The 23,140-nt window shown below is 45.4% G+C and overlaps 1 protein-coding gene across 4 annotated transcripts in view; it reads left to right on the plus strand.

The window, feature by feature from the left end:
• Positions 1–22,023, plus strand: part of perm1a (PPARGC1 and ESRR induced regulator, muscle 1a) — a 24,939-nt gene extending 2,916 nt beyond the window's left edge. The window contains exons 2-6 of one of the 4 annotated variants that reach the window (XM_076992020.1): positions 8,809–8,914; positions 12,211–12,847; positions 13,605–17,498; positions 19,276–19,392; positions 19,543–22,023. In XM_076992020.1, coding sequence (XP_076848135.1) covers positions 13,631–17,498; positions 19,276–19,392; positions 19,543–19,649 — 4,092 coding nt within the window. In that variant the 5' untranslated portion in view covers positions 8,809–8,914; positions 12,211–12,847; positions 13,605–13,630 and the 3' untranslated portion in view covers positions 19,650–22,023. Of the gene's footprint in view, positions 1–8,658; positions 8,915–11,757; positions 12,958–13,604; positions 17,499–19,275; positions 19,393–19,542 lie in introns of those variants that run through there. The other 3 variants (XM_076992022.1, XM_076992018.1, XM_076992021.1) reach the window with 3 other exon arrangements.
• Positions 22,024–23,140: the final 1,117 nt, after the last annotated feature.

Below are 23,140 nucleotides of genomic sequence, written 5' to 3' on the forward strand. Positions count from 1 at the left end.
ATATAGTAACAAAACATGATAGAACCTAATGAAGCTTTCATTATGCACCTTTTGTATTAATGGAGACACTCTCAATTTGTCATGTGTCTTTGCTTGTTTTCATGTACTGTAATAGACTTTGCTCCAGCCAGAAGTTTTTTCCAAACCAATGAGAGAGATGTCAGTCTGCATCAGTTCGAGAGGAGCGTGTCCCAGTGCAGCACAGAGTTGTGCAGTGTGTCTCCTCGGGCCCGCACGCCCCCGCCCGAGCAGCGTTTTCCGCTGGCGTGACCTCAGCCGAGCGGCCGCCCGTGTAAATGTTGTTTGCTCGCGAAGTGCCGGCACTGAGCGAACGTCAGAGCGTCGCCGTGAACACTTCATTTATACGGAGGCGTCGGCTCCAGACGCCGGCCCGCCAGCCCAAGTGTGGGAGGCCTCACCTCTGGCGGCCGTGCTGGAATGTAGGTGACACAAATAACAACAACGTGTGGCAGAGGCCGCTGTGGTTACACGCGGCGTGACGGCGTGCTAAGTAGCCCATTAACAGCCACGCGGCGTGCAGCTGAGTTAGTAAACGTTGCCTTGGCCTAAGCTGACTTGTTTACCCATAATGCCAGAGCCGACACGTGGGTGTGCGCTCGCTAGGTCGTCCCGTGAGGCTACAGAAGGCAGAGCGATTCACTCCACAGCACCACCCTTCTGCTCCGCCTGTGCCATAGCTGCATGGAGACAGATACGTTTACAGCATGTTTGCGCCGAGCCAATATTGACTGTTGACACGTCCGTTTTCTCTTGGCCAAAATACAATTCCTCCATATAAAGCTGTCCGGACCCACTGTATGTTCACCCAGCTGTCACCGTCAGTGAACATATGCTTAACGTGTAGTTACTTTAGATACTGTATCGCACTTAAAAAACTCTCACACACACACACACACACACACTGACATTTACTCCCTTGCTCAACGATGTGAACATCACTTCCTCCTTTAGAGGAAACGTCTCATAGCTGCACCACAAAAGCTACCTGACCAATATAAGACGGGCCAGCAGACAGTTAAAAGCAGGAGATGGTGAAAGCGAGCGGGGGGGGGGGGGGGGGGGGGGCAGGTCCACTTTACTGTTGCATGCTAATTGAAGTGATTGATGGGGGAGTGGATCATTCCTCCGGGCCTGCCGGGAGAAAGGACGGGCTAGCGCATTGCTGCAGGGTCTGTGGCAGTAAAACAGATGCTTTCTCACAATGGCCTCCATTTCAACTAGAAAGTTGAAGGATTGGCTCAAATTTTCATGGTTATAAAAGGGCCCGTTGGTTACTTTTCTCAGAATTCACTGTTTTAGAAACCCGGTTTCTCCGGTTTAACGCTACTTCACGCATCCTTGTGTTCGGCTCTGTTTTCTTCTTCAAATGACCAAAAAATTACCACAAACGAAAAATAAATTGTAAGGAGAAAACAGTGTTTATGTATTTAAGTGCTTGTCTGATTTCTGCCTGTTTTGACTGTTTTTATGCATCACTAAATGTAACATGTCAAACAAAGAACATATCTTGCCCTCCTTAACGAGGGACAGGTTTTAAAGATGGTGGGCGTTTTACTCTTTGGCATGGGAGATGATTACAGCTTGCTTTCTTTTTCATCTCCCTTTTTGTCATTTTAAGGTCTCTGTGAATCCTGCGGTTTTGCCATTTTTAGGCAAGACTTTAATCTCTGTTTTGCTCTACCTCCTGCTGGAGTCTGAGCTGTAAGACAAAGTGCTGTTTACACTAATGGCCCACTAGGCTTTTCACTGAAGAAACAAACAGCACTGGGGCAACTGAATGCAACTTAACATTTTGACATTTTTCCACATGCTCTCAAAACCAATATTGACCCAGCACCCCTGGGAGGCGGGCTTTAGTCTACGGCCCTGGCATACAAACGAAACCAATGAATCCGGAGCGGCAGGCAGCGAGTCAAGGGGAGAAGCCAACAATACCCGGCCCAGGAAAGGGCTCTCCTGCAGGGCGGGCAGAGTGGCCACTGTCCTGGGCTCAAGCTGGTCCTCAGAAGCAGGCACTATGAAAGGCCTGACGCCGTCCCCTGCTTTAATGATTCCGTCTGAGAGGGTCGATTGTGGCCGAACCCCCAGACCCCGCTGGTGTGCGACGCTGACAGCAGGAAGCAGGCCGTAGGGCCACTCACATGTGTGGAATAACCCTGGTGCGGGCAGCGCTTCACAAAGGCCACATTACAATCAATTAGGGTTCTAATGAGCAGGATTTGGACGAGTCACCTGTGGCTCGGGGTCGGTGTTTAGCAGGATCCTGGCCGCGCAGCTGGGCGAGACATCAATACGCGCGGAAATAGCTTCAGAGCGGAGGGATGGAGCCGCGGGGAAGTGTGGTGTGTGTGGGACTGTCTGCATCCCTCACACACACACACACACACACACACACACACAGACCGGCACGCACACAGCCATCCACACACACACACACACATACATGCCCTCTTCCCTTTCACACCGCGAAGACACCAGCGGGGAAGAAAACAAAAGCCGCACATCCTCGTTCGGTCGAAACGGACAATGTGACCTATTCGGTCCACAGGGCCCCGGATAAATGCGGTCCAGAGCGCGCCAGAGATGTTTTCACCACACCAGTCGTCGGGGTCGCCACGACAGCGAGGTGGCACAGGGGTCATGCGGAGAGCGCGAGCTACAAACGCCCCAGGGCCGTTAGTTAAATCCCATTAACATAGGATGTTTCCACAGACTGGTGTTAACAGGGGGGCGGGACAGGGAGAGTGCGGGGGGTTTGGGCAGAGCGTGGCCTCAGGGGCTTCTCACCTGTGGAGTCATTGGGCCAGCACAGGAGGTGCCCTGACTCCACCGGCTAAGTGGGATGGGCGCTTGGAGTGAACGCCAAACAGCAGGAGCACAAGACGGAGGACGGTCTCCGCATGGAGGACACACACTACATCAGGACGCTTCACCGGTGATTCAGAACTTTGACATCAACTGAAACCAGAGTCAAATCCTCCACTTAATATTTACCTCCTAATTTTTAAGAATTAAGAATGATTCTTCAAACAACGATTTTCAATCTGGGAACAATCGAAGGAAATTGAAAGAGACTGCAATTCTTCCCAGACCCGATTCCCAGATGCGATCTTGCCCAACGGTTCCATTGAGCATTTGCCCATAAACCCGTAAACCCGGTTTTAAATGCGTCCCGAAGCGTCGGAGCCACATGCTGTCGGGGGGGGGGGGGGGGGGGGGGAGCATGCCACGCGGCTCCCCGGCGGACGTCGTCTCACGCGGCCTCGCACGTGTGCCGGGCTTGAACAGGGCAGCCCATTGTGGGAACAGCTGTGGAGACCGACGGTGAGTAATAAGTGTATCCGGCTCTCGACTCCGTCCAGGAGACAGCAGCGGTCCCACCCGTGAGGGGGTGTTTTAATCAAACGGAGTCCACAGAGACCACCACCCCCTTCAGCCCCCAGCCCACCTCAGCTGCTTCACCTCAGCAACCACACCTCAACAGCAAGCACTAACCAATTTAATGTGGTCTGGCAGGGTGACCTATATAACGTAGTGGAGAGCCTAACCTCTCAGAGGCCATGATATTACCCTCAGTGGGGGAGAAGAGCAGCTGAGTTGGCCTTCCAAGTTCCCACTGCTGAAGGGGACCAGTGTTGCTGGGGGGAAAGTACTTCCCAGCATGCCGTTCTCTCTGTAGTTTGATTAAAACTGAGACAAGCAGGGGAATAATGTGTTTTACCCCAACCCTGCCTCTATAACACTATCCAGTTTTCACAATGCGACATGGTTAGGGGCTCTAAGAATGCAGTACCCAAATAAGTGTGTAAGAGGATCGGACTTCGATGTGAGCTGTGTTTTTTGTAAATGTAGTTCGAAAGGCATGATCGTCAACGTGTCGTTATTTTGCACGCACAGCTCTGAAAGGGAGACGGCGACTGGTGCAGTGAGCTAAAACAGCAGACAGGCGTTGGCTGCGTTTACCGAGGCCAGGCCGTGGCGACCGCCCTGCCGAGGCTCAGAGCTCACGGCGCTCCGCGCGGCTACAATGACATCATACTGCTCGGTGCATGCGAGCTGTTTGCTGTCTGCCAGGTGTTTCTTTCTTTCACACCCTTTTTTTTCCCTTTCATCTTGTGCTCCCATGCGATGAATGCGAGAGTAAATATCACTCCAAAGCCGAGGGTGCTGCACATCGAGCCGTGGGAGAGTAGACCTGGGGGGGGCTTGAGAAAAAAACACAAACAAACAAAAAAACATTCTTGTCTCTTGTTGGCAATTTCTGCCACAGATTAGAAGCTTAGTAGCCTCGTGCTCTCACTCACAAACGCAAGCCTGGCACAACCAGCATAACCAGCCTTCAGAAATGTTGAAATATGTCTGTTTGGTCTGTGCACACCGCGGCATCTCTGAACCGTGGGAGGCAGAGCGTTTGACGGCTCGGGGGCGGCTGGAAAACACGCCCGACCTCCTTCGCCTTCGTCCTTGTGCTGTGCTTCATTAAACAGGCTAATGCATCGGTTGCAACCACTTAAGAGCCTCTACTGCCACAACAGGCTAATAAGATCCAGCCTGCTTACGTCGGTTGGAGTCCTGAGCTCAGATGCTGTCACTCCTCCAGACCAGGACTAGGAATCCTGCATATTGTCTTTCGAATAGTTTGGCCTTATCCACGTCTCGCACACTCTGAATAGGGGGAATCAAAGCTTTGGCTCGGCGGTTGTGTTCATATATCTGCTTACATGACTACTCTGCATCTGCCGTCTGGCAAAACGTGCCCTTTGGTGAAGGAACCGATGAGCCGGTGCGTCTCTAGAGCCTCTTTTGGAGTTACAGGAAATGCAATAAAAAGGAATAAATGATCAGAGTTCATATAGAAACTAGGAAATGCAAAGTGTGAATGTATAATAGTTATAGGCCACAGAATGTTAATTGACCTGTGGAGGCTGATATGACTAGTTACTGATTAGCCAGTGATTTTTTTAGCTGTTGTGTTCCGAACCAAAGACACTCTGTGAAGAAGGAAATGCCTGTAGTCTCGGAAACTGGGAAATAAGATAAGACATACAGTGTCAACTGTATTTATGGACATAGTTTAACAAGAGTTTCATGTTTCCTGCCCATCATTATTTACACCAAGTAAAGTGAGATATCTTCGATCGAAGCATCCCATTTACGCGGTGCAGAACTGCACGATTTCGCACGAATGAAAGAACACGGACGTCATGATTAATAAAAGGAAAACACAGGCAGCCTGTGGTGAACTAGACACTGGAGTGACACAGGAATGATTCCTGGAGTCTGGCGCGGTGCAGGGGAACTCCGTGGAAAGTACCGCACTGTGCTGTGGGCTCCATCCATCCCCCCTCCCCTGCTCCTGTAACCCCCAGCCCGGCCGCCCGCCCGCCCGGCTCCGTTCTGTGCACAGAGCGCGAGTGCGGAGAGGGGCTCGGCACGAGCACGTCTAGACGCGGTCGGCTCTGGCCACGCGTGTCGTGAGCGCAGCACAGAGGGAGCGGATGTGATTTACCGTCAGCTCCCGCCCTTCCGTAGGAACGTCTCGGCGTTTCCGGCCGTCTGCCGGCGGGGGGGGCGACTGCATGCCTAGCCAAGACCCAGCATGGAGTTTAACCACCATGAGACCACTGCTTGTATGTAGATGTAGTGGTGTGGAACGGAGTGTCAGCACTCCAGATATAGCCAACCGAGTGTGTTTTGTTGAAAACAAAGCATTTTCTGTGCTTAAAGTAAGAAAGAGACCTCTCCGATTGTCATCTAAAACACTGGGATCTTTTACGTTCCGTGAGGCATTCATCATCAGAGCCACAAAGCAAGCAAAGGGGCGTCATTGGAGAGCAAACATGATGAGGAACCTGCATTTGATTTACTGTAGTGTGACGGTGTTGATTTAACACACCCCTCCAGGAACAAAGACGCTACTGAGATACAGCTGACTTGTTTAATGCTTACAGCTTGGACAACCGCCCATGAGCTTCTCAATATCCAGCAGACTGCAGGGCGGTTGGGCGAACAGCTACACGCAGCAGTACTGCAGAGTTCGTCTACGAAACACATTTCACTTGGTGGATACTTCACTGCTGTTGAATAGATCAAAGAGCCAGCAATGGATCCCACAGAAACTCCCCCGACGGCCGGTAGCTACTCGTCAATGGTGATCAAAATAAGCCTAATATAAGAACTGTATCAGCCACGAATCAATCCAGCACAATGAGCCATCAGATAGAGGGGCAATAAAGCGATAGAGTGCCCTCGTCCGAGCTGCTGTATGCCGAAGGTCAGCGAGACACGTGTTTGGCTGCTGCCAAGCTGCTGTATAGCCTCTGTTTGTTTACTGTCACTAGTAAGCTTGAGTTATGTCAGAACGTGTGACATGACGCCGCGGTGAGATGGTGTTGTGGACTTCCTCCGACACGCTGTAATGAACTTTGTTCCTCTTAAACTTTTTGGATTCTTATATTCTCATGATGTGGTCTTTAATATGGAACAAGATGAATGCACTATACCAGACCCAGACCCAGGTCCAGACCCAGGTCCAAACCCAGGTCCAGGTCCAGACCCAGGTCCAAACCCAGACCCAGGTCCAGAGCAAAATCAGTGAAGGTGCTCTGGAAAGAAACAGAGTTTGGCACAAAGTGTGTTATGCAGGCAAAAAAGCTGAAGTTGATGCCATGTGGCTCCACAAACCAGCGGTAAACGCAGTTGCTACCACTGGATGAAACATGGAGCAGATTCAGCCTTCACGGTTCCAGTGTTTGGCTTTAACAGTAAACGCTCATCAACAAATGACTGGTGTGTTTCCAAAGCAGCAAAAACTCAAAATGTGGAAAAGTAATCACAAAATGAAAGTTTCATAAATGGGTCATTGGTAATGTCTACCAAAACGGCAAAGACACACACACACACACACACACACACACACACACACACACCAAATGTTGCATTTGCAGTAAGAGGGCAAATACATGACAGGTGCAGACAGATCCTTTTTCTCACTGTGTTTACCAACAGGGTGATTGGTCTGTTCATTGTCATATAACTTATCAGTGTAATTTAATAGTGCAGGACTTTAGGCATACGTGCACTGTGTGTTTGTCACCAGTGTCAACACTGAGCCAACGTGAACATTTGAGGCGTTTCAGATGCATGTGTGCTTCATAATTACAGTCTGCAGCAGCTGAACACTCCAAGGTCGGGGTGCAGTGAGAGAAGCAGCGGATGCGGGGCTCACCACGCTGACCCGGCCGCGCTGACCCGGCCTCCACATTCCACCTCAAGACCATCACGGGTCAAATCAGGACCACATGCAGTAACACCTTTCACCTCAGTCTGTCCTGCACTTTTAATGTGATTTGCACACTATTTTAAAACCATAGCTATCCAGCTTCTTATGTTATCCCAATTCCCACTTTTTTTTCCTTTTCATTCGTGTGATTCTTTTGAGCGTTTGAGTGCCTTTTCTTTACAAAGATGCCATGCCCCAGTCTGTTATTCAACATATGTGGCACATTTCATTCTAGTCACTGTGTACATTCCACAGGACTACAGCAGCAAGACCGAGCTGTTGTTTCTCATACGAAACACGCAGCACACTCCACACATGGAACAATGATGGCAGCATGCTGGAGAATCCTTCTTTATGTCGTTCCCCTGGGTTCCTGAAGTCAGACATTGCTGGACAATTAATTTGAAGACAACAATGGTGCCTGCATGGGTGTGTAAAGATCATATGTTTGTCTCTTCATCCATTTTGCTGAAGGCACAGTAACAAAGACTGTTTGACTCAGGGAACAACATCAAACAGTTCTCCAACAAATGTGTACATTTAATCTGGACAAAATGTCACAGTCACCTTGGATACAAAGAACAAAAGCTGAATAAATGATGAAAACTACTTTTTGGAAAAAAGAAAAAAAAACTTACTTTGGTGAATAAATAATCGATGCTTACATCTCAACTTTTTTCATCAGTTCAGCTGAGCCATGGCTACTAAGTGTGAGCTTTACAGTACTTGTTTCCAATACTCATTTCTTTGTTAATTGTTGACCTTCTGACCATGCAAACATTCATTAGCATTCCTCTTTTTACTGAGGGTCTGTTTCTCCTGCATTGCTGTAGCTATCCAGAGCTGATTGGGTGGTTAGGAGCCATGGCTGAGGACCTGACGAGGTCAGGGGTCATGTCTGCGGTCCATTTTCGGTGTGGTCAAATGAATGAGTGGTGACAGCCCTGCACTTGTTATCAGTGCTGTGGAGTGATGTGCAGAGCAGGCCGCTAGCGTTTTCCACTTTAGCTCGGCTCGGGTCCGTGGGCTTGGGGCCACGGCGTGCGCACACCCGACTCTTCCACTTCCCGTTGTTTTGCCGACCCTGATAACCCCTGCGACCTTTGGGGGTGGAGCCCAGCCTTCTCTCTGTGTGGCACAGAACCTGTCAGGCCTTTATCACCACATCAGTGGCATGGTGAGCCCTGGTCCGTTTACCAGAGTGCAAACACACGGGCTTTGAGAAAGCTTTGAGTCCAGGCACATGGAACATTAGCCATCTGGGGCAGCTGGTTATTTGGGGGGATTTCTATATGATTGCACACTAATAAGAAAAATCTCACTATAATTTATGACATATGTAATATTTAAACTAGTTAAAGTATTGACCCTTTGTTGAAAAAGGGACACAGAGGAGTAGAGTGCGTTTCATCCAGGTACAAATATTGGGCGGGTAAACCAAAAGGGGAATTTGACTAAAAATACATTTCACCCTCATCCTATTCCGGTTCATCTCTGACCTTTAGCTGGTTGGAGAATGAGTCACGGAGGAGGGCAGGAAGACTGTGGTCTGGGGCTCTTCCCTACGCATCCCTTCCAGAGATGGAGGAGGGGAAAGGCCCTTTCCCTGTGGTGAGTGAACAACAGTCCACCAAAGAATACAGATACACAGCAAGGCCTGAGTTAGAGTCATATATTAATATTAGTTCCTTTAATTTAACAATAAACGGTGTTTTATAAGTAAGTCAGTAAGGGTTGTTTTGTGTTTTTTTATTAGCAAATACTCCACACGCTATGATTACTCTCATCTGTAACAGCCTACCTAAAAAAATTTTTGTGCCTCAGGATTTCGATCACAAAGATATTCTCAATATGTTGTTCGTACAGAAAAAAATAGAAAACCGATGGAAAACTTTCATCTAGAACAGTAAATCGCATTAATCGCATTAAGACACTTGTAGGGAGAATGTCGCTTCCGATGTCTGATGACTGCCATCTGGTGGCCAACTGGCCAACTACAACGCCTGCCCACATTCTCCCAAAATATGTTTTCCGTTAGCGTTATTTTTATTGTCGCCGTCAATAGCTTTGACACTTTATTATTTTTGACACGTTTTAAAATACATTTTCATTTTATAAATTTTATACATTTATAAAAATGAATTACGACACTCTGCATTACGATATGTCGTCATTTGCAACAAACGTGACCATGTCCTTGGAAACGCCACGAAGTCTTCATATCACATTATCCCGAGAAACGTGACAGACACCACGGGCAATATGCACATAAAACAGTTCGTGACTGTCTACTTTCTGAACCCTGTGATGGCGCTGAGACTTGGCTAACAAACCCAAACTACACACAGCACGGGGCACGTGGCAGTGGCCACATTTTCAACCATCTCACGATTCAGCTGCCAATGTGTGCGATTCAGTTTGACCAAGAAAAGTGTGAACCAAGCATACAAACATCAAATATCACTTTACCTGGTGACTGTATCCAGGGGCGTGGCCTGGGTATGTAAAGATCCGGGGCTCAGCCCAATTATATATATATATATATATATATATATATATATATATATATATATATATATATATATATATATATATATTACAATACGTACCCTGATATAATGTTTAACTCTATAATATTGAGTTAGTCTAAAGTTTTCTTTTTAAAGCACTTGATAAAGTAAGTGGTGATATGCTGTGCTGTGTAAACTCAATAAAGGATTGTTTATTAGCTGATCAGTTGGCTCCAGCGGAAAACACACAATTTTAGGGCAGTGACCAGGGTTAAGAAACTGCTTTAAACTACCATCATAAAGTATTGTTCTACATTCTGGCTATCCACAACGTCCACCTTCTAGCTAACTAGTTAACTGCTAGTTAACTAAATGGATTTTCATTCATTATAGCTTACAGTCCTACAATCCTAAATTATTAAACACAGTTTGAAAATGAAATAGTTATTAGCTTATCAGGTACATCAGGGCATGTTGAACATACTAACTATAACTATAACTAGCTATAACATAACTAGCTATATAAGTTTTTTTTCTCAAACCTTCACTACCTAAGCTATCTAGGTTAACTAGCTAGATAGGTTAACTAACTAGGTTAGCTAACTAATTCCGAAGCTGACTAGTGACAACCTGCATTTTATTAAGCACACAGTGGGTTTGATCTATGTGTTTTTAACCAGCTATCAGATAGCTCCACAAACAATGTCATCACAGTTTACATAGTTCACTACCGTTACCTTTCTCCTTGAAAAAACGCCGTATATCCATTTTCTTTCACCGTCAGCTACCTGCAACCTGCTGCCAAAAAAGGCTAGAGCGCATGCGCGGGGCTACTGGATAATCATTCGGGGCTGAAGCCCACCCCAGGCGACGCCCCTGGCTGCATCTGACCTGTCCCACATAACTTTTGTTTACAATTATTTGATGAATCAGCACCGAAATGACAGAGCTCATTTTGTGGCAATTAGAGAAAAACACTGTAATATTACCCATTATTGCCACTCTCAAGTAGCCTAAACAGATCTTAATCCTGAAAGTGTACTTACTTACTTTAATCCCGCTGATGTAAACAAAATCCCACCCACATTCAGACAGCCCACTGCCCCAGGTGCAAACATGGGCTACATCTCTCTCTCTCTCTCTCTCTCTCTCTCTCTCTCTCTCTCTCTCTCTCTCTCTCTCTCTCTCTTTCTCTTTCTCTCTCTTTCCTGGGCACTCTGCCCAGTTTGTAGCTGTATAATTAGGCTGACTGTTTTTCCCACAGCCCTACCAAGGAGAATCAGACCTTTAATGGTCTTGAATAATTAAATGAGAGAATGGGAAGCTTTTGGGGTGGGCTACACCGTCAAGCAACACTCTTCCCTCAGAAAGTGGAATTGTCTCTGCTACTGTGTTGAGAAAGAGGACTCATCTTTGTGCTCTTTACTCCCTTTGTAAGGATCGCTTAGGTTAAATGTTGTTTTCCATCTTGGTTTTGGTGAGTGTGTGGTCGTGCAGATTAGTCTGAGACCAGGAGACAATCAGAATGGGATGGGTTGAAGTAGATAACAGACTAATGAGCATTATCTAAATGACACTAACGCTTTGTCCGATGGGCTAGTTTGTTAATCCCATTGTGTTCATTAATAATCTTGATGTCTGTAAACACAGTAACATGGCCGTTACCTAATTGACCAGGGGCTGAACTGGAGCCGGCAAACTATTCTTAGTATGTGAGTGAGTTACATTTAATTGACATTTAATGACATTTAATTCTGACACACCAAAATAATAATAATAAAATTTTTTTAAACCTGATGCTCACTCAATTTAAAACAATTTCCAAATATATAAAACAAAATTTTCAAGTGAACATCATGTATTTCTTCTTTGAATAATGAAATTCTAAAATTACTTGGTTAAATATAGAAGAACATGATAGATGTACTCTTGTTAAATAAATCACCTACCTGATTGGCTCATTGATATTTCCTTTGATTCATAGGTTGGCATAAAAACGTTCAGGTGACTTCATGGTTAAAATATCAACCAGTAGTGAATTTGGCTCCAGCACAAGTTTTGTGAGGGCAAATAAAGACCTTCCTATGGAAGTTTAAAACTTGTTTAAACATTAACGTTTACAAGGCCATGTGTTCCGTTTCCAAGACCGTAAAAAGACTTGAGCGTCTGTTGTTAATATCATCCAGGTCTGAACCCATAAAACCTTTTTAGAAACCAATACATCTTCCAGTGGTTGTACCAGGCCAAAAGTAGATAAACACATTCAAGTTGACCACACATTTGTCAGTAGACATACTGTACATTTCAATAATGTTTTTTGTTGCATTGTCAAAATTATGTTCATTTATTTGCAGTGTAAAGATTAGAATTGAATGATCTTTTGCTGTATCTTAATAGGCTCTGTCAGGGGGAGTGTCACATGAATGGACTCACTGCTCGTTCCTGGTCAGCTGCAGACATGAACACCTCCTGTGCTATTCTCTGTGACAAGCTTGTGAGCCAGAGGGAATAAAAAGGGAAGAATCTCTCCGTCTGTCCGTGACATCACGCCATCAGCTGATCTACATCTTGGCTGACCCTCCGCTGCAATTCTCCTACTGTTCTTTCCAGGCTGTGGAATCTTTATGACCTCCACAGAAAGTAACATAACACCTCCGGTGTCTTTATGTCCTTCGTGCTAGAAACGGAGTGTTCAAAAGACTCTGCAGCTTTTAGAGGAAAGAGCACAAAACACCAATGAGTTGCCTTTCATGTCAGTTTCATATGACAGTGCTTTTATCGTATAGCCCCTGTCCGAAACATACACAGCACCTCGTATGTCACGGGTCTAGTTGACCAGTTGAAATGAAACTCCTCTGGTGGGGGGCCATGTGGAAAGTAGTGGGAGGGGGAGTTTGGCGTGTATTACGTGATCAGAAACACTGCTCTATTTATAACAGATCACAGGGCCCCGGGGGCACACAGCTCTGCCACACGAGGACATCCTTCAAAGGGCACACAGGGCCTGCACACTCACCCTCACACTGCTGAACAGGTAGGTGCACGGATCTCTGCGGACTCTGTGTCTACAGATGCACTTCAGGAGTGGTGCATTAGATGTGGAGGTTTGGGAGAAAGTTTAACTTAGGAATGAGAGCACAAAATGTAAGTATCTGTAGGTCTCAGGATTTATGGTAACCCCCCCCTACTGGTGTGCATTGCTTCATTACAAGTAGATTATAGACTGCTGCATAAATAGAACATATTGCAACAATATATATATATACATACATGTACTGTCTAGTATTACATATTGCAGTACAGTAAGAAAATAAGGACCATTCAGTATTGTATTCACATGTAAGTGTGTTTTGTTTTTGAGGGGGTATTGAGTCACTTAAATGAAATCTGCATCTCAGATATTTTTAATCATTAAAAGTGCGCTATGAATTATCTTGTCTTTTGTAGTCATTGTCTATTAATTAAACTGATTTTGCACTGTAATGCTCTGTGTGATTTTCTTATTTAATTTTTTGCTAGGGAACATGCAGGCTACATGTCAGTCAGCTGAGTGTGGTGGTCACATGATTGCTGAGTATAGACTTGGTAGATACGTATAGAGACTATGTTTATTTTAGGCTTGGGACACTTTTCCTCTGACTGCTACTACGAATACAAATCACATGTGATTTAATAGAATAGTTTAGCTTGAACTACTGTATTGGGCCATTTGGGATGCGTTGTACTGTATATTCACATGTGCTGAGAATCTGATCCTTGTTTTTTTAAGTTGTCCTCTATTTTTGTTGCAGTTGGTTGCTGTGACTGTAGCCTCACCATGGACGAGTTTGACTACAGCGTGCACATCTCCGAGCGGGACTGGTACACCTTCTTCCATGAATGTGAGGAGTGTGACCTGTTGCCTCCAAGCCTCGCAGGGTTAGACGACTCGGGAATGAGTGACATGGATGAAGCGGGGAGTCAGAGGGCTCGGCCGCTCACCGAGGACAGATTGCCAGACGCGGAGCTCCAGATCGACGGTGGGTCGCCTGTGGAACGTGTCCTGAGCGAGTGTGGTCTCGGAGGTCCAGACCGTGTCCTTTCTGGCAGTGAGGAGGACCTGCACTCAGAGACTATCAACGTGTTCTTTGAAAGGCTGAAAGACTTCTCACGCAGTGAAAACGGTGCGATGAACAGGCGTCGGTCAACAGAGGGGGGTGAGACGGCCGGCCACTCAGAAGAGGGTGTGGAACAGGCTGAAGGTACATCGGCAACACGGCATGAGGACCCAATCCTGTCCAGCAGCAGGGACGCGGATCAAAGGAACGAAACCGTCGCCCAGAACACCACCTATACCTGTAGACACAACCAGCCTGCCACTAATAATCTGGATGTAGACCCATGTATATGGACCTGTCCTGAGCCACAGTGTCATGCCAACAGGGAGGACAGGTTACAGGAGACAATGTGGGAATGTGGGGACTTAAACCATGCAGTTCACCTCAATCCTGATTTTGAGAAGACTCCAAGTTGTGCTCTGGTCAGTGGCTTCATCGAACTCACAGCAAATTCTCAGCTAGGGGGAAACTGTAATTCTGACTGTAAAGAACTGGAGGCTGGCCAGTGCCAATGCTCCTCCTCTACCCCTAGAAGAAAGAGAAGGAGGAAAAAGAGAGCAAGCAGTGAATCAGTGCAGCCAGATCACAGGCTGGAGACCCCCTTCCCAGACAAACACAGTGAGTCTGAGGACGATTCCTACATGCAAAGATGCGAAGTTCTCAGAGAGACATGGACATCTGGGGTCGGTAGTTCAGACACCATTTCTGAGGCACATCATACCTCATCACCACAGACAGTTGGTGTTTCCTATCTCCAAGTACAAACTCAACCTCTCCCAGGGGATGCAGATATAACGAAGCCCACAATGGTACACCCAAATTCACCAAAAGCGGATCAAGGAATTGTCAAGTCTGCAAGCATAGTAAGTGTTGTGCACACAGGCTTGAGGTCTCAGAAGGAACCTCGTACGGGGGCAGAAGAACCATCCAGGGAATTTGCCATAAGAGAAGAATTCTTATCTCCTGAATCTGGTGATAAGGAGCAAAAGCATGCGGTGGTTCAGAGTGACGCCAGCTCAACAGCGCCCACTAGTGGAGGTAACACAGATAATCATTCACAGCTAGATCTCCACATGCCTTCACAGAAGGAAACTGCACTAAAGGCTTCTGAAAACGTACCGGTATTTGTTAGCGATTGTGACACAGAGAGGGCAGCATCAAAGCTTAAAGCCAGACAACCTGCCATCTCGGAAAATCTGTCTCTGCTTGGTGGAGAGTGGAAAGAAGATCAAGTGTCAGTATTACATCACACAGCCATTGCTGTGAAGTCAAGTGCAGATATAACCGCATTACAAAGCCCAACACTTCTACCGTCAGATCGCACTGGTCAAACACCTGTCAGTCCTCAGAGACAAGCTGGAGAGAGATTGACGTCATACCCCCAAGAAAATAGGCCCGATACTGCTTATCAGTGGAAATCTACAGTTACCATTTCCTGTCTAGCATTTCCTGAGTTAAAAGAGGAGAGAGCTCTCACAACATGTTACAACAATGCTGAGAAGGAAGAGGGTTTAAATTGTATGAGTCATGATAGAGTCACCCCTGAACACAGAAATGATGAAGAGACTGGCATGGATAGTCTCTCTGAGATGTGTGATTCTGAATTACAGCCACAGTCAGATTCTCAAAATGTGGCAAAAGTGCAATTTAGCCATCAGAGTGCTGAGATGAATGCTTCTAACATACAAATGGAATCAGGCCAGAGTTCGTTAAACCTTCCCAGTGGCGATACAATCAAGAACGCTTATTTGTCTGAGCTAAAAACAGAAAAGAATTACGTGGAGTCCGAAAAGCCTGCTGTCTTAAATGAGTCTGAGAACGGCAGACTTCCTTGCAATTCCCAAAATGACGATTGGACAGAAGAGGTCTGCCCATTTTTAGATATACATGGAAGTAAGGAAGACCAAAATTTCAGAGAAGCCGAAAGCCTTTGCCCTACAGCCGAAGCCAGAAACGAGGGGCTGTCTATCAAAGAACCCAGCGAGGAATGCCAATCCCTGCTACACACCACTGACCCCATGAGAGAATCTGTACGGGACTACAAATTAGATCCCAACCCATCTATCATTATTACAACTAGTGAAGAAGAGAAAGATCAAATACATAAATATGTATTTCCATCGAAAGAGCATGAGTCAGCTAGTGCGGTTATGCAGGGTGCTCTGGCATCTTCTCTGGAGTCAAGAGCCGAAGCCGGAGATACAGAACCTGAATGTTCTGCTACCACAGATCAACCCACACCTCCTCCATATGCCATATCCTCCTTTTGGAATGAAATGGAGAAGCTAACCATCAATGATATTTTGCGCCTTCGCCTGGTCGGCCAAGCCCAGCACCCCGGCGTCCTGCTTCAGCCCGAGGACAGCAACACGGCTGACGCCTCGGACGCTGCAGACTCTGGATATTTCACACACTTGGACGACTCTAAGCCTGATCGCTCTAGCGGGGATATGTCGTGTATGTCTGACTTTGACGAGGATCTTGCACAGCTCCAAGCACAAGACTTGGCCAAACTAGGCGAGGGGTCACGGGAGTCTCCCGATCCAGGAGGCGACGTTGTGTGGGAGAGTCAGCTAGAAGCTGCTGGAATGGAAGACGTGTTCATGCTAAGCTCTGAAACAGCCCTTCCTCTACCACTGTATAGGGATTCCTCCCAGCAGTGCTTCAGAAAGATGTGCAAGAACATCAGTGTCCAAAACCTACAAACCTATGATGCTCGACCCCTTGGGAAGATCCTGAGAAATGCATCCCTGCGCTCTCTCCACTCGGTTTCCCCCGTCCACGCCGTTCACTCGGACGAATACGAGGATCCGTTTGATCGCGTGGACAGAGAGTCGTCCCCGGTGTTCTTCTCCGATGAGGAGGAGGAGGAGTCAGAAAGCCCTGGGATCACTTTCTCCGAGATTATCCAGTTCCTGTTTGGTACAGATGAACCTGAACCTCGTGCCTCCGTAGATGACAATATAACTCATTCTTATCTCGAAGGAACCGGGACCTCTGTCCCTGAGACATATGACCATTTCTTCTCAGAGTTCGAGGCTGAGAGTTTCTTTTACCCACTCGAAACCAGTGGAAATGATGAACTGGTCCCCATTTTCTCCTGTTCTCGCCCGGCTACCAAAACCCACCAATTCCCTGAGGTGTACGATTACTTTTTCCCAGATGATTCTCCCACGCATTCAGATGAAGATGAGGACCATGAACAAACTGCCAAACAGTTGGAGACACAATGCGACTGCACAGCAACACAGAGCCACAGCACGTCTACAGCCTCAGATACGTACGAGCAGGTCGCCACTGAGAGCAGCTACACCTGGAACCTCTTGTGGAAGAACCCTCTTTCATTTAGGAGAGCTCAGCGTGCAAGCTCCATGGAACCATCTGAAGGCTCCATCTCGTGGGCTCTCACCCCAATGAATAAGAGTGGCAGGGCATTTCAGGGAGGAATTCAACCTGTAGCCGCCACGCCCCCCGGTGAAAGGTCACGCCCAGACCCGCTGCTCCTCGGCCTGGAGACCAACATCTGCAGACAGCTGGTCCAGCAACAGAAGATCTGCAGTGAGATGCAGACAGCTGTTGTTGATCCAAGTAAGAAGACTTCAGCTAATTTTACCATTCATCCATCCATCACACACACACACACACACACACACACACACACACACACACACACACACGCACACACACACACCCATACGCGCACACACACGCATACGCGCACACGCGCGCACACACGCACGCACACACACGCACACACACACACACGCACACACACACACACGCATACGCGCACACACGCGCACACACACACACGCACACACACACACACGCATACGCGCACACACGCGCACACACACACACGCACGCACACACACACACACACACACACACACACACAGAAACCTTCCACTTCACATGACACACTGAGTGCCTACTGTTCTTAGATGGTTTCATTTTCACTAATGCTTGAGGGGACAAACCGTATAAATGTATTTAATTATCCTTTTTTTTGAGAAGACACCTCTATTTTATGTGAGGGTATGATGTGTTAAATTGCATTGGTGTGCATCTGAGATGATACCTTGTGTCTTCCTTGTGCGCTTTTTTGTCTCTGAGGCAACTCATTACAAAGCTTTTAAATACATACAGGCATTACAATAGTTTAAGAGCTTGTGGTAGGTCAAGTTACTATTGACGTTCAAATGCCAATTAGGGTTTTTTTTTGTTTGTTTGTTAGATTTTTCTTTGTGGTATTTTTGTGATGTTAGTTCTTTCCTGCCCCTGCAGCTGTCAGTGGGTTCTGACTCTGAGCACGTAGCACGTAGAGTTGTGCTCATGCCAGGGGAACAGCAGGACGTGAGAGAGCGTCCTGACCGAGCTGCTGCTCAGAGCTGCCATGTGCCAGGAAGTATTCGCATATTTAACTCGGAACTGCATGTAAAAATAGACAAGCTTCAGTTTTCCACAATCTCGGACTGCAGCCCAAGTCTGATAGGAGAGTTTGGTCCAGTGGTGACATTTTGTGTGTGGGCCAGTAGTGACAGTCACACTTGATAAAGGCAAAATATATTAAAGCCCTTTACATGTCCTGGTGGGCTGTTTTAGGAGTGTTAATGGGTTCTTGGAGCTGTTTTGGGGTTAATAGGGCTCCATTAGGGCTGTGTTAGGTCTGCATTAGGGCTGTGTTCTGGTGTTCTGGTATCATGATACCACTGCACAGGAATGAGATACAATTCATCAGGTTTGCCACAGATCACTGAACTGCGTTCATGCCTCTATTTGGTCTCTATATGATCTCTGTATGTTTTCTGTATGGTCTCTGTTAGCATGTTGTTTTTATAATCAGATCCATCTGCAGTTGTTGTTGTTCCTAAGTGCCACTTTAGTCTACTGACTTTTTCAGCACTGTCAGATTTGATGTTATAATAGATATCGTAGCCATCATAGTCATCATATTTATCATAGCCATCATAGTCATTACCTCTCTGTGCCTCTAAGCGAAAGTATGTCAAGGGTCCCTTGTTCCTGACCTGTGATCAGTCCCCTTCGAAGACTAACTTCTCTGACTTAAACAACACTAAATAAAGTAAAGAAATCAAACTAAATGTGCAAATGCAGAATTGTCCCCACTTCTCATTGCATTAAATGGCTCTGCTAGTAAAGAGCCATTTTTTCATCTTTGCCTGCTTGCCACACATTCCCTGCTTTCATTACACTGACAGTACAGCATTTCTATCGTTTAAATCTGTACTGTTCTGCATATCACACTCTGAAGACACGAACTAAAGAAGAGGTCAGTGTCAAATGTCAGTGTCTCTTTCCCTTGTGCACGTGTGTACTGACCCTCCCGCTGCGTTCTCTCCAGGGCTGGACGCTTCACTTATGCCTCTTAAGCAGGCGGACATGTGCTTGGTTTGCATCGCCTTTGCCTCATGGGTCCTAAAATCCGTCAACCCTCAAGGAGCAGACACCTGGAAAGCAGGTAATTTGTGTGTGTCCACGGAAGTTCATTTCACAGACGACAAGAGGGAAGTGATGTTATGACAGCTGGGTTCATTTCCCATTGAATGAGTATTTTGCAAGGCTTAGAACAAACGGATGACACCACTGATTCCGCCCCCTTATTGTACAGCTCTGTTGGCGAACGTAAGCGCGCTGTCGGCCATCCGATACCTGCGGAGGTACATGAGGGACGAGGCGAATAAGAAACCCCCCCTGCTCCAGATTGAACCTGCTTAAAGCCCCCAGGGAGCCGTTGGGTGTGGCCCTGTCACCTCTCACTCACCATCACACCCTGGTTCCCACGTAGGCCGTCCAGAAAAGGAGGCGGAGTTCCAGAAGGTACGCCTGCAGGAATGAAGATGTCACACACACGATGGCGGTTGTATAACTAATGCTGCCATGGTTATTAATGTCATTCATTTGTTCTCTGTATGTTTGCTCTCTGCTCATTTGTGGGTGTATGAGTGGATGCCAAGTGTATCCAAAGCCCTTGTTGCACATTTTATACTTTTTTTCTAACCTTAACCCGCAACGACAAAGTGAAAACATGTTTTAGAGAATTTAGCAAATGTTTAAAAAAATCAAAAACTGAAATCTCTTATTTACAAACATGTTCATTGTAAAATCCACTATGGTAGCAATTACAGCTGCAAGTCTCCTTGGATACGTCACTGTAAGCTTTCCACACCCGTATTTGGGCAGGTTGTCCCATGCTTCATGCAGGTCCAGTCAAGGTCTGTCCACGTGGATGGATAGCACCTGTCTCTCCACAGATGTTCATGGCATTCAGGTCTGCACTTTGGGTGGACCGCTTGAGACTCCACTGTTGCTTTGGCTGTGGACGTCAGATCATCGTCATGTTGAAAGGTGAATCGTCACCCCAGTTTCAGATTGCTCGCACTCTGGTGTTGATTTCATTAAGGATATTCCTGTGTCTGACAACATTCCTCATAGCGTGATACTGCCATGAGCATGTTCAGTGTAGGGACGATTGCACTACCTGAATGTCTCCATGGGCCTCTAGCAAACTCCAAGCTGACTGTCACAGGCCTTCTACAATGCTGCCGTCCGTTTAGCCGTCCTGCTGTGAAGGTTTATGTTGTGCTGGTTTTGTCTCGTGTTCCTCTTATGTTCAGCGGTGGTTCGGACGCCGTGGTGTCTGTTCCACAAGTGGTTGATGCCATGGGGCAGATTGTCAGCAAGCATTCAGGTGGTGTTTGGGTGGAGTCATTCTGTCTTTCCACTCTTCCAGAAGATGCTGAAGATGTCTATTAAGTTCACCCGACAATGTACACAAAGAGAAGCAAGTTGCTTGTTTAAAGACAACAGTCATTATCGGCTGAAATGTCCGGTTCACCCATGCGTTGTTTAATTGGTCCAAAGAACAACTTGTGACCTGGACAGGTGTGAAAAACCCTACATCCTGCATTTCAGGATGTTGTTCATAGGTGTCAACAGATCCAAGATGAGTGCAGTGAGATCCACAGTGGGATGGCCATGACGAACGTGTGGGATCTTTGGTGTGACATCACAGATGTGGTTCCCATGACATCACCAGTGATCAGTGTTTTGGGCTGAGAACGTCATGTTCAGTGATCCTACCCCACAATTCTGTCGTTAGCGCTGTTAGCACATTGGTCACTAACGTGGTTAACATAATGAGGCTCATCTCTGCACATGGCTTTTGGGATTTTTCTTAGGAGAAGCTGGGCTTTTCTTATCTACCTGAACAAGGGCCTTCTTGTCAAGATGTCCAGGTTAGCCTCTGACCTCAATTTGGAATGCTGCAGCAAATTATCTGAATACATTTGTGAAATATTGATTTCAGTTTTTGATTTTTAATTCTTTTTTAAATCTCTAAAATATTTATTCTTCACTTTTATGGGTGTAAAAGTATATATTGATTGGTGAAATGGTAACTACATTAATTAAAAATCAAATCCACAGCAAAATAAACTGTGCAACCAATAAAGTGGTCTCAATACTTTCTGAAACCATCTACCAATTTTGTGTGCAACTTTATGATCTATAAGAAAAATGTCATAACCATACAAATATCAGTAGGATGACCAAAGCCCTGTCTGTTTATGAACACAGACTTCATAAACATATACATGTAATACTTAAATATAAACATACATTTTATAAACATTTAAATATGAGTTTTCTAGATAGACAGAAGTAGCATGTGGTTAAGACCTTTGATGATGAGGTGCTGAGTCAGTGTTCAGTCTGAGAGAATACTGTGGAATATTGTAACCACAGGGAAAGTGAGATGTGTGTTAAACCGAAGTGAGATGTGTGATGAGTAGGTTCATGAAATTAATGGAATGTTGAATTTTGGGTCCAAGTAAAAAATGTTACTTTTGGTTCAAATATATAAGGAAAAATTGTATGAAAAGTTACAATTTAAATATGTAAAACTTTGGATATGAAGCTGTTTTACTAGCTTCAAAATCAGTATCACTATAATTTAAAAATGTGATTACTTGTGTCCTCCCTCCCTCTCTCTCTCTCTCTCTCTCTCTCTCTCTCTCTCTCTCTCTCTCTCTCTCTCTCACGTTCTTGCTTTTTTCTTTTTGTGATGTGCAATAAAGAAATATTTTGATGACTTTATCTGCATTTTCTAACTTCTTGTATATTACGTTGTGACAATGTTTCGTTATGACCACAAGAGGGAGCTCGAGCACTGTGTGCTCACTGTGGTAATATATTGTTTGTCATTAACTGAGTTAAGAAACAGCAGAAAGTAGCTTAGGCACACCTATAACCTATTTGGTTATATTCTATCAGTCATTTAACTGTTAGATGTTCCTTCTGCCGGCCGAATTTCTGGTGATCTGTAGTTAATACCTTGTGAACTCTACTATTGCCAACAGGTGGCAGTATAATGCTGAAGTTTGGCGATCTGACTCTTTAACGGTCCATATATACATTTGGCATTTGGAGGTTTTGAGGATATGAAAATGTAAGATTTGAATGACACTGACTTGTAATATTTTTTTTTCATTGATAACATTTAAACAAAATATTTAAATATTTTTGTTTTATTTTTTAAATATAAATATCATCACCCCAGATAAACGTTCATAATTACTGCACAGTCTGTTATGTAAGTACATATGTAGCATTTTCAACTCAGCCTGCTAATGAACAGGTTGGTTTGGTAAAGAACACACTGAATTAGTTGTGTTGTTGTTGGAATGGTAAACAGATGAAAATAATTCATATGTGAATGAATAGACAACAAATTTAGTGCTGGGACAATATATAAATAATCAAAAAATATGAATTATGTAACAGTACAGACAACAGTGCAAAGAGACGTGAATATTTCATTAAAAAAATATTATTTACCTTATGTACATAGTTAGCAAAGTAGAGAGTTGTTCTAGGTCTATTAAAAATAGTCCTAATTTCTTCAACAGCTTTTAAAAAATTTTAAATGGCACAGATAAATGCTACATCTAGAAAAATTACAGCATGAAGAACATTAAAATGTATTTGAGAACAAGTCATTGCTCTCATCACTGCAAAATAAGAACTGCAATGTAATGTGCAGAAATGCTTAAGGTTTATGTGAGTGGGACTTAAGTTATTTCCTCATAAATATGTACCATACTCACTATATCCTAATTAAAACAAAACAAAAACTCAGCAAAAAATGTAATTGACATTTCTAACACATACAGCAACTTTTGTGAGAAAAGTAAGTGTGTATAGTGTAT

This window comes from Brachyhypopomus gauderio, unplaced genomic scaffold (genome assembly GCF_052324685.1).
Source record: "Brachyhypopomus gauderio isolate BG-103 unplaced genomic scaffold, BGAUD_0.2 sc88, whole genome shotgun sequence".
NCBI lineage: Eukaryota > Metazoa > Chordata > Actinopteri > Gymnotiformes > Hypopomidae > Brachyhypopomus > Brachyhypopomus gauderio.